We start from the raw sequence: 14762 nt of genomic DNA, 5'->3' as shown, positions 1-14762 counted from the left end.
TCCCGGCCCTAATATATATATATATATAGTGCAATAATGATTTCATGCTAAATGAAGCTCTGTTGCTTGGATATTCCTCGATGCTGTTACAGCGTAATATAAGTACATAAAGATTGATGTGTACATTAGCATAATTGCTAGCTAGCCGCTAGCTGCTAACTGCCGCCTCGTTAAATGATCCAAGCTACTTTCCTGGGTTCTAAAGTGCTGTGAAGCAGCCTGTTCTCTGGCTTCAGTCTGGGTGGAAGAGCCATCTGCAACGCAGAGCTCTCTGGGTAAACTCTCCTCCTATTTACAACACTTTTGCCGATGTTTCAAGCACTTTTCAAACACTATTCCTGGCTTAAAAAGCGATGTGCATCACCCTGGATATCCAAATCCATCATAATAACAACCATTACCATACTGTCATGAAGGCGCGGTGCTGTTACGTGTACGCAAATTGACGTGCTTGATGTGAACGAGCATTTTGGTTAAAGTTGCGCATGCGCTATGAGCGCACATACGGGTACTTCTCAGGCATGCCGGGTAATCTGTGACGTTTCGCTCTCTCAAAAGTTGGGCCATTTTATCATCATGCGCTAATGAGCAACTCTCATAGGAATTAATGAGACCCCGCCTCCCACGCTGTATCCAGTTCTTATAATAATACATCCATGCTCGGCCCCCACCGCGGAGAATAAACAGAAGGGCAACCATGACAACCATGCTTCTTCGCTGCTTTTGTGGAGGAAGTTACAGCGCCATGTACAGGCTCCTGCATATGTACTGCAGCTTCTCCAGCGGTTGGAGCTAAACAGAGCTGTCTCGTGTGGACAGACACTATCTGGTGAATATTGCGTGTGGACGGAAGCTTTTTTGCGATTGCGTTTGCGTTAATCCTATGCGTTAAGCCGTATGCGTTCTCGTGGGGCCGGGGCCTTAGTAGCACAATTGTTAGCTTAAAGAAGACATGAAGATTTTTTATCTTATGGCTGACACCTAGGCAGGGAAAAGGAGGGGAAATAAAAGAATTGGCCGAAAAACAAAGTTGTTGCTCCTTGACCAATCGAATTTTAGAGCACTGGGCGAAATACGAGAGTCAACCTTTGTCGTTAAGAATTGAAAGGATTCAAAACTGATTCTGAATGAACTTCCTTCCAGATGGTGTGTCTCGTTGGTAGATGAAATACATTGTGTGATGTGGTTTACCATCAATATTGAACATTGTTGGGTAAAACTACATTTGCATTGTGTCACCGATGTTGTATTACTGTAATTCATCTCAAATAATCCCATTACATTGAAAAATGAAAAAATCTGTTTTTAAAACAATGAGTAAATACGTTTTGTCATTACAAAAATAAAAAAAAGCATATTTCTTGTTGTGCCTGTGAGTTGATGGCACACCTACAATTATTTCTAAATCTACGAGCTTAATATCTGTGAATTATTTCAATACCAATATTCAGAGGTGGGGACTCGAGTCACATGACTTGACTCGAGTCAGACTCGAGTCGCATAATTTTTTACTTGAGACTTGCTCGACTAACATTGATAAAAGACTTGACTTGACTTTGACTTTGTATTCATGACTTGAGACTTGACTTAAGCTTGAGACAGATGACTTGAAAGGACTTGACTGTTTAAAATTAAATATTTGCGTTTGTTTTTGTAGTGGGATATTACGTTTAGTTTTTTCGAAAAACGTGATTATAACGCCATGCGCGCAAACCTGGCAACCCACTAGACGGCAGGAGTGTCAGTTAACATGGCAGCGGCTAGCTTTACTCCAAAAATAGTTAAATTTGGATTCAAGGATTATTTTGTCGATGACGCTAATAAGAAGAGAACAGCGGTATGCAGGGTCTGCAGCATAAAGATCAGTAACAGGACCACCACAACATCCAACTTCATTCGTCACTACAAAAAAAAAAACACAGAGAGAGGTAGGCTATGTGACTGTGTTGTGTTAGCTAGAAAGCTAACCTTAAGTTTAAGCTACGTTAGACTTGGTTTCAAATCGATTAAGCAAAGAGAAGACAAAACGGGGTAAATGAACACTACAACCGCCAAGGGATTCATTTTGACTAACCCTGATACTAACGGGCTGTCAGGATAGAGAGAGAGGAAAAGAGATGCCTCGTTTATTTCCCCTGTGTTATTATCAGAACTTACTGGAAACTTTTGAATAATGTAGTTCATCTACTTTTAGTAGTTTGTTTAAATGTTTTAATTATGTTGTTTTTGTTTGTAGAAGTGCATCATTCCTTGATTTATTGTAAAATGAATCTGAACTTTTTGATCTGTTATGATTAGGGGTGCACCGAATGGGAAATTCTTGGCCGAAACCGAAAATAGGAAACAGTTGGCCGAAAACCGAATGCCGAAAGGCCGAAAATGATTAATAGAAATATATATATATAATATAATGTATACATTTTTTACCAATGTTGTTCAGCTACCTGATTATGGAAAAATACATGATTATGGCAAAACTTAACTTAAATAATAATCACTAGTATGGGTCCATAAAACATTTATTCAGCACTTTTGAATGCATACAGTACATTGTTTCCAGGTCAAATGCATTTTCTTTTCTCTGTAGGATAACTACAACAAAGTGCATTCAGAACAAAGCCAAGGTGCTTTAAAACTGCATAAACATCTAGGCCAGTAGGCCTACAACAAAATAGTGTAAATAAAGACTGTAACAGCCAGGCCTTCAACAACAACAAATGCACCTATAAGTTTGGTAACCTAACGTGTTGTTGTGATGACGTAATCAAAACGCGGCGACAAGCACGGCGCGCGACCATGCTCGCGGCTGGCTCACAGCCAACATGTCTGCCGCTTGGAGATATTTCAAAATATCAGAGAAAGAGGCGCGGATTGCAATTTGTAAAACGTGTTCTGCTGACATTTCTCGAGGGGATGTAACTGCAAAGACTTTCACCACTTCGGGATTACTCCACCACTTGAAATCAAAACACCCGGACAAATATGCGGAGTATGATCAACGTAACCCTGTTCTCTGACATTCGGTGATATTTTTTCGGTGCTAAAACCCTTTCGGCCGAAAGCAGAGCCGATAATTTTCGATGGCCGAATATTCGGTGCATCCCTAGTTATGATGATAAACTGAAGCCATTTCTAAATTAAACCAATTAAGTGAGTTTTAAATCGTCCTGCTTAGTTTATAAGGAAATTATGAAGAGGAACAAATGAAATGGTTTGAAAATGATATCTATGTAGGTGGTGACGCTGTTGGCGTTTCTAGTGTTAACAGAAATGTAAGTTAAATATGTGTAATGGCAAATGCCATATATGATTTTCTTACCTGGAATTCTGCCTTTTTGAACAGACTTTTTGAGTCCTAGCTATATTGTCTACAGTTCTGGGGTTAATATGAATCTAATACGATTGTCATCGGTCTAAATTAGATTTCAAATTATTAAATGTGTATGTAATGAAGATCATAGTATGGGTTGAATCCATTTTCATAACCACTGTCTTTTAACTTACTGATTTAAATGCGGAAACTGGGCTTATTCATCAGAATTTCGTATGACTTGACTTGACTTGCTTGACCTGAGCAATGACTTGACTTGACTTGCTTGACTCTCACCACAGTGACTTGGGACTTGCTTGATGCTTGTAGGTCAAGACTTGAGACTTGCTCATGACTTGCACATGTAGGACTTACTCCCACTTCTGGCAATATTCCTTAATTATGCTCTTTGTAATGATGTTTAAAATGATCATTTTGGAGGATTGGCCTTGGAGGGAGGCCTGAAGGGACAGGTTGTCAGTCTTTCCAGCTTGGTGACTTTTGTGATATATTTATTGACTACATTACTTTTGGTTGCTTCCATTACAAAACAGTTGGCAACATTATGCTGGCTTTTTCGGATTGGAACAATGCTTTTAATTCTATTTTACTCTTATTGCCTTCTCTAATGAACCCTGCCAAAGCCTAAGTTTTAAAGAGATAATTACAAATCAAACGACATGTACACAAAAAGATCTTACCTTCGATTGCCATAGATTGTAAATGTGTGTTACAGTTCCCACTCAGTGTTTGTAACATGAGGCAGCAACACTCTTTGTAAAGTTCTATATACACAACAATATCAAAATGCAATTTGTTAAATTCCAGTCTTCAGTCATGATATTGAACTTTATTATATTCAAACAACAGCATTTATTGGCAACATCCCCCTTTTAATTGGTCTTTTAATCATTAATATTCTTGTTTTTTATATTGTTTTATATTTTTTTATATTTGTTTGTGTTTATTAATTTAGTCTTCCCTTGTTTTACTGAGATGTTTATCTTATTTTATTATTATTTTTGTTATTGTAATTTTTTATTATCATGTCTTTTTTACCTCCTTGTGTTCCTTGAAGGTGGGGTAGGTCATTTTGGAGAAACCAGCTTGAGTGCGCTAGAATTTGAAAATACACAGCCGGAACAAATCTGCCACTTCCTTACAGAGCCCCTCCTCCAACACGAACGAACGCGCACATGACCAATGAGGGCACGAGATAAGTTTGCACTGATGGAAGGCTCAGGCTGACAGGCAGGTAGGCCATCCAGTTATTTTAGCCGGGCCGGCTCAGATGATTGGTCGTGCTTTTTACAGTACTACGGCTTCCACAGATAGTATTTATTATCAAAGCATTTAATATATTCATTGCCATCGGGATGCTAAGAGCATTCCATGGAATATTACAAAAAGTGTTTCTGAAATCAATTACATACCCCACCTTTAAGTTGTTATATTATGTTATTTATGTGAGCAAAAAGATTTAAACGTTTGAATCTAATTAGTTTTCTGATGTGTGCCATGTTAAAGCACTTTGAATGGCAGAAAACACTTGTGCTTTATTAAGTTTACTATTATTTTATTTATATTTTTTTATTATTATTATTACATTTCACACTTTTTTGTAATTCTGTAAACTTTACATATAAGCATGCATGCAACACGTCAGATCGCCCCACCCCCCATTCTATAATCCAAACCAATTTAATAGATTGATCCATTTATTTTCCTCTCAGCATGCCCCTTTATAGAAACTCTGCTGCATGCTAACATACATTGCACAGTTTTTATTTCAAATTCTCCTTTTATTTGGGCTAATCCTTTAACATTTTGCTACTGCATCGTGTACTTTGTCCTCAGAAAGAAATTGGTTTGATTTGGTCTTACTGTACTAATGCCACACACACACACACACACACACACACACACACACACACACACACACACACACACACACACACACACACACACACACACACACACACACACACACACACACCAAGGATCAGGCCTCTATAAATGGTCTGAACATAAAGGTCTGTGCCTCCTGTGTCCTGTGGTACTCTGCCATCACACAGATAGGCACTCTTATTTGATGTAAAATTCGAGAAAGCAATTCATTGATTGGATTGTAATCCCTCTATTGTGAGAGTAAAGGATCCACTGGCTATTTTTAGGCCTATTTGAGAATTTGACAGGGCTTTAACCAGAGGGCTGATGGGAGAGAAAAGGCTGCATTTTGTTTATTGAGCGCCTCCATAAAGCTGCTTGGCTGTATTTAGAGCAATGTGCTGAAGCCGTGACATGTATTAACGTCAGTGTATTTACAGTAAGCTTGTGGGCTTGTTTTTAGCCTGGATTTGTGCAATGATGTTTTTTTACAAACACATTCGCATGAAACACCAATTGGAGTCAATTTCATCAGATAAATTGATGCCACTTTTAGTTACAAATAGAGGAAGGACAGTTTAAAAGAAGCAACCAATTTAAATACTCCTGTCAAAAACTATTTTGGTGTTATTAAATAAAATAAAATAAATATTTTCATAAGAGAAAGAATCACAGTTGTCTTTATATTTTAAAGTTAATCTGGAGTTTGTATGAGCATTTAGCAGCCTCTCTTTATGTCCTCTAAGAGTGTTTACTTGTTGAGAGATGCAAACACAAAGGGGGACCTGTCTACTAAAATGCATCGACATGAAAACATTATACTCATGAGTGGAATTTTTTGATTTATTTTAATAAAATTAACAATTAATATTTTAGAGGAATTTCTCAACGTCAGGAGCCGACAGGTGCAAATGCACCGCAATGGCCCAGAACACTTCCGCCAGAGAAAAGAGCCAACTGTCACTTTCACTGAAAACGTACCTAAAATGTAAGTTTTATCTTAACAAGGTGATTACAGGTTTTCTTCCAGTATCATTGCAGATCAGTCGTAAGCTAGCTAGCTAGCTAATGTAGCTAACCTAGTAATTTAATATATAATGACAAAAAAGAGAAAACAGACTGCATGTAACTGTGCCAACAGCGACAGTTGGCCAACTTTATAATCCCCGAACATCAACAAGCGCTCCGGTCACAGCTGTGTGCATCACTTTTTAGTGTCCCCATGTCCGTTGTCTTTTAAGCTTCTTGCAGCCTTTTTTAAATTGCAGCGTTGGTGAAAATGTTTCTTTATTTGCATGTGTTTTGGCACATTTTAGTTTTTAAAATGATATCGTGTTTCTCCTGATAGAACTGTTTTGGGCCATTGCAACGCATTTGCACCTGTCGGCCACTATATTTTACGGCTAAAATGGACAGGGAAAACATTGTACACATGTGAGAATGTCTTTAACACAGACTCCATTATTTTAGGTTTTGAAAATGTTTGAAAATTAACCTTCTTCCACTCAGTGTGACACTATAATGTTTAAAGCACTGTATGTGCTTGTTAAAGCTATATGAACACTGAGTAAAATATTCAACCAAGTTTAATGTTTCATATATTTGCCCAAATCTATAAGATGGAAATATTCCATCTCGTGAATAACTTGACGCATTATCCCAGAAGTATATTTTTCGTTAGTTTGAAAACGTTAGGATATTCAGCATTATTTGAAATCAAAGTCATGAGATTTTTGGCTGCATTGAGTACGTTTATGATAAATGGCCTGCCAGCAGGTTGCTGTTTTTTAGGGGTTTAAATTGCAACAAATCATGCTTCCTAGAAGATTGCAGGCCTTAGACTTGTTCTAAATAAAACAAATTGCTACCTGAAAACGGTGGCAGAGGGAGTACTCAGATAGCTTACTTTAGTAAATGCACCAAAACATCTTAAAAATGTTGTCCATTTAAATTCCTACGAAAGTAAAATCACTATCATCAAAAATGTACTTAAAAATCAAAAGTGATCAACACAATCGTCAATGTTATTGATACGTTATCAAGTAACACTGTTTGATTATTAATGATGCTTCAATGTAAACGCAGCCTTTTTATTTTTAAGTCGACTTGTAGTTAGTACTTGTTATATAGTTACAGTAGTTAGTTTTGTGCTGCGGGTACCAACCTACAGTTAAGGTCCACTCACCAGACACATCTGAGTGTTAAATGGGTTGGAAGGAAGGGAAAACATTTCTGCAACAAAAGTGCATACTAGTTATTTTAACTTTTTCCTAATGTTTTTTTGTGAATTATTGGAGAACTTGACCTGTTTAGGCTTCAAACTTCTATTTAAGTTAAACCGTACGGGAAAGTTTGATGGGGAAAAGTCTCTCATTGAACTGCCAGCAACTCATAGACATCTGAAAAGGGAGGCTAACAAACAGCCTGAAAAACAGCTTTTTTCAATTACATTGAAAAAAACCAAAACATTAGTATCCTGGTTTAGATGTGTTTTTAAAGCATCAAACACATTTCTAATCATGGTCTGTGTCAGGACATTTTGTAGAGTACAAGTTTAAAGTAACTTAAAATTGAAAAACTCAAGTAAAATGCATCTAAATGTGCACTTCAAGACAGCTATATATAAGCTCGATAGGTACTCTTCAACAATTCAGAGTTAAAATAAACAAATCATTTGCTTTTGGAACAGTATACTTGACTTATGGTGCAGCGCTAACCCATGCAGATAATGACTTGAAGCACAGAGGTCAGCACTGACTTGCGGCCTAGCATCAGTGTGAAATTGTGCATAATAATGCAGTAAATCAGGTTGATAAATGAGGAGTGTAATGCTCCACAGATGTGTGAGAAACGGGGGAAGATCCTTGATCATCTTCTGCCCGCATGACGTCACAGCGGGTCAAAGGGGGGAGACACACTGACCTGCTCCGTGAGGCGCTTTGTACGCAAGAAGAATCCCAAAAGACACCCAATGATGACCGCCAGTACCGACATGATGAGGAGCCCATTCTGTTTGCAGACGTTCTTCACCCTCAACCACACTGCGTCCAAAGCCACGGCCATCGTGAGTCAGCTGTCCTGCGTCCTATCTGCAACCCATAAATGGACCCAACACCGAACCTAAAATCCAGGTGTGGTGATGAAAACACGAGCAAAAAAACACACTCCAGGACCGGATGGGATGGCTTCTGAAATATCCACCGTGATGTTTTAAAGCACCTTCGGGCTCAGCATCCCTCCCGTCCTCTTGCTACAGCAATCTGCACTAAGCTAAGAAGATCCACTCACTTTCCAGGCAACCCCTCCCACCCAGCTCCACCCATCATCAGCCACCCTGTGCAAGCTGACCCACCACCAGGGGGGGGGGGGGGGAACAGCTGGCAACTATGTCCCTGGGGGTTAACATCACCAATCCTGTTAGTGTGCTATACTGTATTAAACAGGTCTGAAGCTGGATTAAAGATGGAAGCACAATTTGACAAGGTTAGCAGAGTGGAGCCACCACACAGGCCTCCTGAACCCCACGCACTGACAACAGAACCATGTCTAAAAAAAGTATTTACAGTGGTAATGAACTGCTTTTGATGCACTTACGTATTATGTAGGGATGATCTAAAGGTCCCCTGTTATACTATTTTTTTACAATATATTATAGGCCTCACATATATACAGAACATGTCTCTGAAGTGTTTAGTTTGAAATACAAACAGATCATGCAATGTAGCATGCCATATACCCCTTTGTTAAAGCCCTCTTTAAAAAAAAATGCTGATTCTGTGTGTATAGCTTTAAATGCTAATGAGCTGCTGCTGGCCACGCCTCTCTGTGATTGTGATTGGTTCATTATTATTGGCTAATGTTTGCACAACCCAAAGTTGTCATCGCTGAAACGCTACTCCATGTACATTAAATCATCTCATCAGTAGAGACCTGATACAGGGGATAAAAATGTGATTGCTTGGTGTGTCCCAATAATTCATGGTCAATATAGCAGTATCTTTGTGAATCTTAAGATAGAAAAATAAGATGATGCTTCTGCATCAACACACTCTCACTCCCTAAGCGTCCAGGAGCAACGCTTGGTCACCGTGGCGTGCAGTTGGGACGCGCCGAGGCTCCTTCAGCTTCATAAACGGACCCAAAGAGCTTTCAACTGATTGCAATGTATTCCCACCGGCGGCGGTATTTGACGCTCATGGAAGCACCGCACCCGTTTATGTCGGCAGCTCTTAAAGGCAATGTGAGCGTCCATTCCCATTGGATAACGGAGAATTGTACGCCCGGAAGTAAGTATTCTCCTTACTGTCGATTGATTTGACAGTGATATCTCCACTACTCATCAACTCAAAAACACCAGATTACCTTTGTTAATTAAACAACATTGATAGGTTTAAATTGTGGACTATACTTTTGTGTTTTTCCCCTTCAATTCTGAGAAACAACTTGTTTTCTCTGAAATGTGGAGCGCCAAAGAGACTACACTACCCACAATCCCCAGCTATTGTTATGACAACGCCCATAGATATATATAAACACTGTGTTTATATATGACGACGCCTGTCCGCTTTGACAAACCTCGTGATAAGTCAACAAGCTCTGTGATTGGATGAAACATAAATTCATAAAAAAAAATTCAACCCTGTCTCGTAAAAATAACATTCCCACAGAACTAAACTACATTCTCAATTACGTTTAGCTAGAAACGTATCTTATCCCATGTTACGTTTGTTATGGACGTATCTTAATTACGTTTATTTTCTACATATCTTTGTCATTTATTTTCTTGCTTATAATAATGATAATAGTCATTTATAAATATCATTTTAGAGCACACATTTGAAATCAAGAATCGGGCTCGATATATGGTTGAATTAAAATCAGTAGGCGAGGCTGTAATTTCGCCAGCTGTTACTCTCATGAGCGAGGCAGAAAATAATAGTTTTAACATGCCTAAAAGCTGCTGTCGTTTATTGCACCTCAAACATTAAAACAAATCCAGAGTTACGTGTTTCTGTACTTCCTCTAAGAAAGGACAGTAACAAAAGATCTCTGTGGCTTCAGGGTTGATCGCCGTTCAAATGACAGCGTTGGTTTCCCCAAAATTGGGCGGGGCTGTAAAGTGACGTAGATTTTACTCTCATCTATTGTTCAAAACCATTCTATTTATTCTAACGTAAATTACGTGCCAGTGTTTTATATTTGTATTACTTATATTTGTATACTTTATTTGCTATGAGTTATATCTGAAGCATATTATGTTTCTGAAGATGTGTAGTCAATTCCAGCCTTCAATGTAGCATAAATGTGAACTCTCATTACAGGAACAATACCGGAAACAGACGTAGGAAAGATCCTCAGCTCGCTAATTGGATGTTTTAGCCGCAATGCACGTTTTTAAAGATATTACTGATTTTCTTTGAATATAAGAATGTAAATACTGAGTTGAGAGAATAGTCAGGGATTTGGGTGATGGGAGACACATCTATGGAATCACAATTTCAATAGCTTACCATTAAATGACGGATATACCTTTCTGTCTGTGATGTTTTACAAATCAGATATTAACGTGTAGAAGTAAAACATGAGAAATAGTATAGCAATATCCTGTAAAATTATGTAAAAACATGAATAAAACAACATATCTTCAGATGTTATACATACATAAGTGTCCTACACTAATAATACAAAGTTATTATTAGTATGCTGTGTGTACCTTGTGTGCATCGCCTAGTGGTTAAAGCACGTTATTGAATTATTTTTGTTGAATAATGTTATTTTTGTTGAATAATGTTATTTGATGAAAAAAATATTAAGAGTACATACTTTCATAGGGGGAAACTAGAAGGTCAATGATAGAAATATAGAATATAAAAAATCAAGAAGATACTGTAAGTGATCTCTAAAATAAAACAGTTTAGTGCACGATGTACAAAGATATTAATATGAGGATGTGCAAAACAGACAAACTAATTAACCTTTATTAACACATTAAAGAATACTTTAGGTTAAGGTCTTCTTTCAAATAAGAAAAAAGATTTGGGGGTATCTATCTACAGATAAATATTAAGCCTGACAAAGTACTCAACGTCTAATATATTGCTTTCCTGCAATGTTAATTATGTTGGAGCACTTATTTTAACCGATATTATACACATTAATTATACTCTTATGTATGTAGATTGTTTGTAGCCTTTATTTAACCAGGTGAAAGCCCCTTGAGATCAAAAGATCTCTTTTTCAAGGGTGAACTGCAGGACATTAGTATAAGACATGTGCAGAATTTGACAGTTTAATGGTGGAGGTATACACACATATTGATAGATGTCTTGTAATGCACTGTTGAGGAACCTGTGACCCAGGTTTTTCATTCATTGCATAACTAAACCGTAGTTGTGTATATGATATGTCAATAAACCTTAAAAAATCTTGAAATCTTGAAAGGGATGTGCAAAATAGAAATTATATGCAGTTTTTAATTAACTAGTAGTAGATAATAACAAGTACCGTAATTTTCGGACTATAAGGCGCACCTGAATATAAGCCGCAGCAGCTAAATTGAATGATGTGTACATATATAAGCCGCACTGGACTATAAGCCGCATGTGTTTTCATTTAATGTTTAATTACCATATGTAAGGGTTCGTGCACAGAGGGGATTGTCGGGAAAGAGATGGCTGTTTGAGGAAGCTGCCATTTATTAACATTTCAAAAAACAAGTTGCATATTTGCATAACGTATTCAAGTGTTACCATTTAGCGCAATAGTAGTTACAGGACATGTACTGTGCTGTGTAAACTGTACTGTATCACATAGCGTTTCAGACACACAAACTTTTCAACTTTCAAACTTAAACGGTGCGCTCCCAGCGCACGTACCGGCAGTGATCTACAGCAGCGGTTTTCAACCAGTGGTACGGGGACAAACTGTCTCGTTCTCGTAATGTCTGTCTGTCTTGCTCTCGTTCTGTCTCTCGTACCACTCTCGGTTCCACTTTTACTTTTGCGCGCTACCTGTCTCACTCTTTTCCGGCCTCCAGCTTTTCCTGCTGGAACCCGCCGCTTAAAGGTGGGGGTCCGCGGACCGGCCATAGAGCCCATAGAGTTAACGGTGGTGGACTGTAACCTGTAAAATCCATAGATTTAGGAGGTCCCCTAGTGGCCGTTAGCTGTAAAAATCCATAGATTAGCCGCACCGTTATATAAACCGCAGCGTCGAAAAATGGGAAAAAAGGCGCGGCTTATAGTCCGAAAATTACGGTAATGATCCCTTTCACGCATAGAGGTCACTACATTGGACAGTTATTCAAAATGTGTTTTCTTGTATATGCGGTTTTTTTTTTTTGCAAAGTTGCACAATCAGCCACTACATAGGACCCATATTGCATCATCCCATACACTGCTACTCAGTGCCAAGTCAGTGTAAGTGCATGATACATGTCTCAAAACCAAGATGGACGACAGAAAGCCACATGGACCAAGTCACCCATCTATATCTTGCCAATCCTTTTATGGCAAGCGTCCCCTGCAGGTATAAAAAATGTGGTGACATCAAGTAACAACTAAGGAATCATATAATTCATAAAGGATCAAGGTATTGATTTTATGTTTGCAGGAAATCATGGTTAACAACCTGTCCACTACAGTGGACGTCATGCATCACTAGCTGTATATTTTGGTACTGCTGCTGTTGTTCCCAGGGCCGTCCCTCCCTACAGGCAGATCATGCAGACTGTGTGGGCCCTCACCTTGTGGAGGGGGCCACACCTTGCGGAGGGGGGCCTCATCTGAGGCGCACCTATGCGCTTATGTGGCGCAATTAGGGTGGACACAATAGCCAGCATGTGTAGTTCTGGGGGGGCGTTTGAGTCCAGTTTTGAATAGTCTGCCGTGGTTTCGTTCCATTTCTAAGAGCTTGATGCTCGGCGTAACTTGGCGCACTGCCGCTCCAAGTTCCAACGTCCAATCTTGAGCTTGAAGATTAATCACGGGGTTTGTCGCAAAGCGGACAGGCGTCGTCACAACAATAGCTGAAGGAGCCTCGGCGCGTCACAACTGGACGCCACGCCACGGGGTCCCTGACCAAGAGTCGCTCCTGGACGTTTAGGGAGTGAGAGTGTGTTGTCTGCATACACAAAACTCACACAATTGGGGATCAGTGAGCAAAGAAAACCAACAAAAATAGCCAAGACTAGACCAAAAAGATATTTCAATTCGTAGTAGGGATTTATTAAGTTTAAACATGTTTTTAAGAGTCTTGACAAACCCACAGAGATATTCTCCCTCAGTTGTGTAATATAACTATTTAATGCTTGTTTTTTTATGCTTGGCAGTTTTATTTTTTAGTAAAAATGGTCTCTGAAATACACTGTACACTTCCTGCCCAGCTCACAAAGTCATAGCTGATGAACATAATGAAGCATTCAACAGCTAAAGAGACAGATATCTTCGTTATGGAGTGGGTGGAGATCAAACCAGAGCTTAATGTGAGTAAATATTCTAAATACACTTGTCATAATTACAAGTTATTGGTAATGTTGCTCAATGTCGGCACAATATCCAAATCAACATAATAAGATGAGAATAAGGTTAGCAGACCGGCTAAAGCTTCATTCACATGATGCTCTGTAAAGCGGCTCCGTGCTTACATTGCCGGTTTGTTTCTATGGAGACAGCTGCCCGACTAGGAGGAAACGCTAGCCTTGGCATTGCGCACCGCTCAAACTAGTTGACTAGCGCTGCGCTCAAAGTACATATTATCTGAACTTTCAAATAATTTACGGCTGACCTTTCATAGGCAACCAATCAGATAACAGCTGTATGAAGCTGCGCAAGCTAACAGGGGACGTAACCATGAAAACAAATCTTAAGTGGCTGTTTTCACCATATATGTAGAAAACAAGTTTGGAGCCTCATGCTGTGACAAGATTTGGAGGGATGAGGGATGTAGGGATGAGGAATGTAGGGATGTAGGGATGGAGGGATGAGGGATGTAGGGATGGAGGGATGAAGGATGTAGGGATGAGGGATGGAGGGATGAGGGATGTAGGGGTGGAGGGATGAAGGGATGTAGGGATGAGGGATGAGGGATGTAGGGATGAGGGATGAAGGGATGTAGGGATGAGGGATGTGGGGATGAGGGATTGTTACGGCTGCATGTATTCCCTATTCCCTTTTTCCCGTTGGTTCCTCTACCCAGGTGTGCTGCATTGCTGTAACGAGGTTCAGACGAGGTGCACCTGGAGAAGGAAGTGCTTAAAAGCTCCAGTGCAGCAGCAGAAGGGAGAAGCCTCTGGGGTGGGGACTGCTGTGTCTCTGCTTCTCATCCTAGGAGAAACATTTGATGTGTTGTCTATAATAAATCCTATGGATTCGATTATTTTAAAAGGTGTCTTTCGTGTTATATTTGGGTCAGTGGTGGAATTTTGTTAGCTCCATAGGGCCATTTTTGTGGGGCGTAACAAATGGGGGCTCGTCCGGGATCGAATGTCCATGAGGTGAGGTCAATTTATTAGCATTCGTCTGTATCTAGTGGCCGTTTGCTTTGTGGAGAGAGTTTGTTTGAGTTA

At 39.3% G+C, this 14762-nt stretch overlaps 2 protein-coding genes across 2 annotated transcripts in view; one reads left to right on the top strand and one right to left on the bottom strand.

The window, feature by feature from the left end:
* The window catches only part of LOC307019341 (excitatory amino acid transporter 5-like), a gene marked incomplete at its 3' end in the record, with an annotated part of 49943 nt that extends 40898 nt beyond the window's left edge, over window positions 1-9045 (bottom strand). Inside the window, exon 1 of the mRNA XM_079650154.1 lies at window positions 8120-9045. Within this exon, the coding sequence (XP_079506280.1) occupies window positions 8120-8260 (141 nt within the window). The 5' untranslated portion in view covers window positions 8261-9045. The remainder of the gene's footprint in view (window positions 1-8119) is intronic.
* LOC307021270 (protein shisa-like-2A) overlaps window positions 1576-14762 on the top strand; it is a 79031-nt gene continuing 65844 nt past the window's right edge. The window contains exon 1 of the mRNA XM_079653252.1: window positions 1576-1928. The gene's annotated coding sequence lies outside the window, so the exon portion shown is untranslated. The remainder of the gene's footprint in view (window positions 1929-14762) is intronic.

Source organism: Notothenia rossii (assembly GCF_949606895.1).
Source record: "Notothenia rossii genome assembly, chromosome: 1".
Taxonomy (NCBI): domain Eukaryota; kingdom Metazoa; phylum Chordata; class Actinopteri; order Perciformes; family Nototheniidae; genus Notothenia; species Notothenia rossii.
The sequence above is the reverse complement of the archived record's forward strand: the minus strand, read 5'-3'. Positions and strand labels throughout refer to the sequence as shown.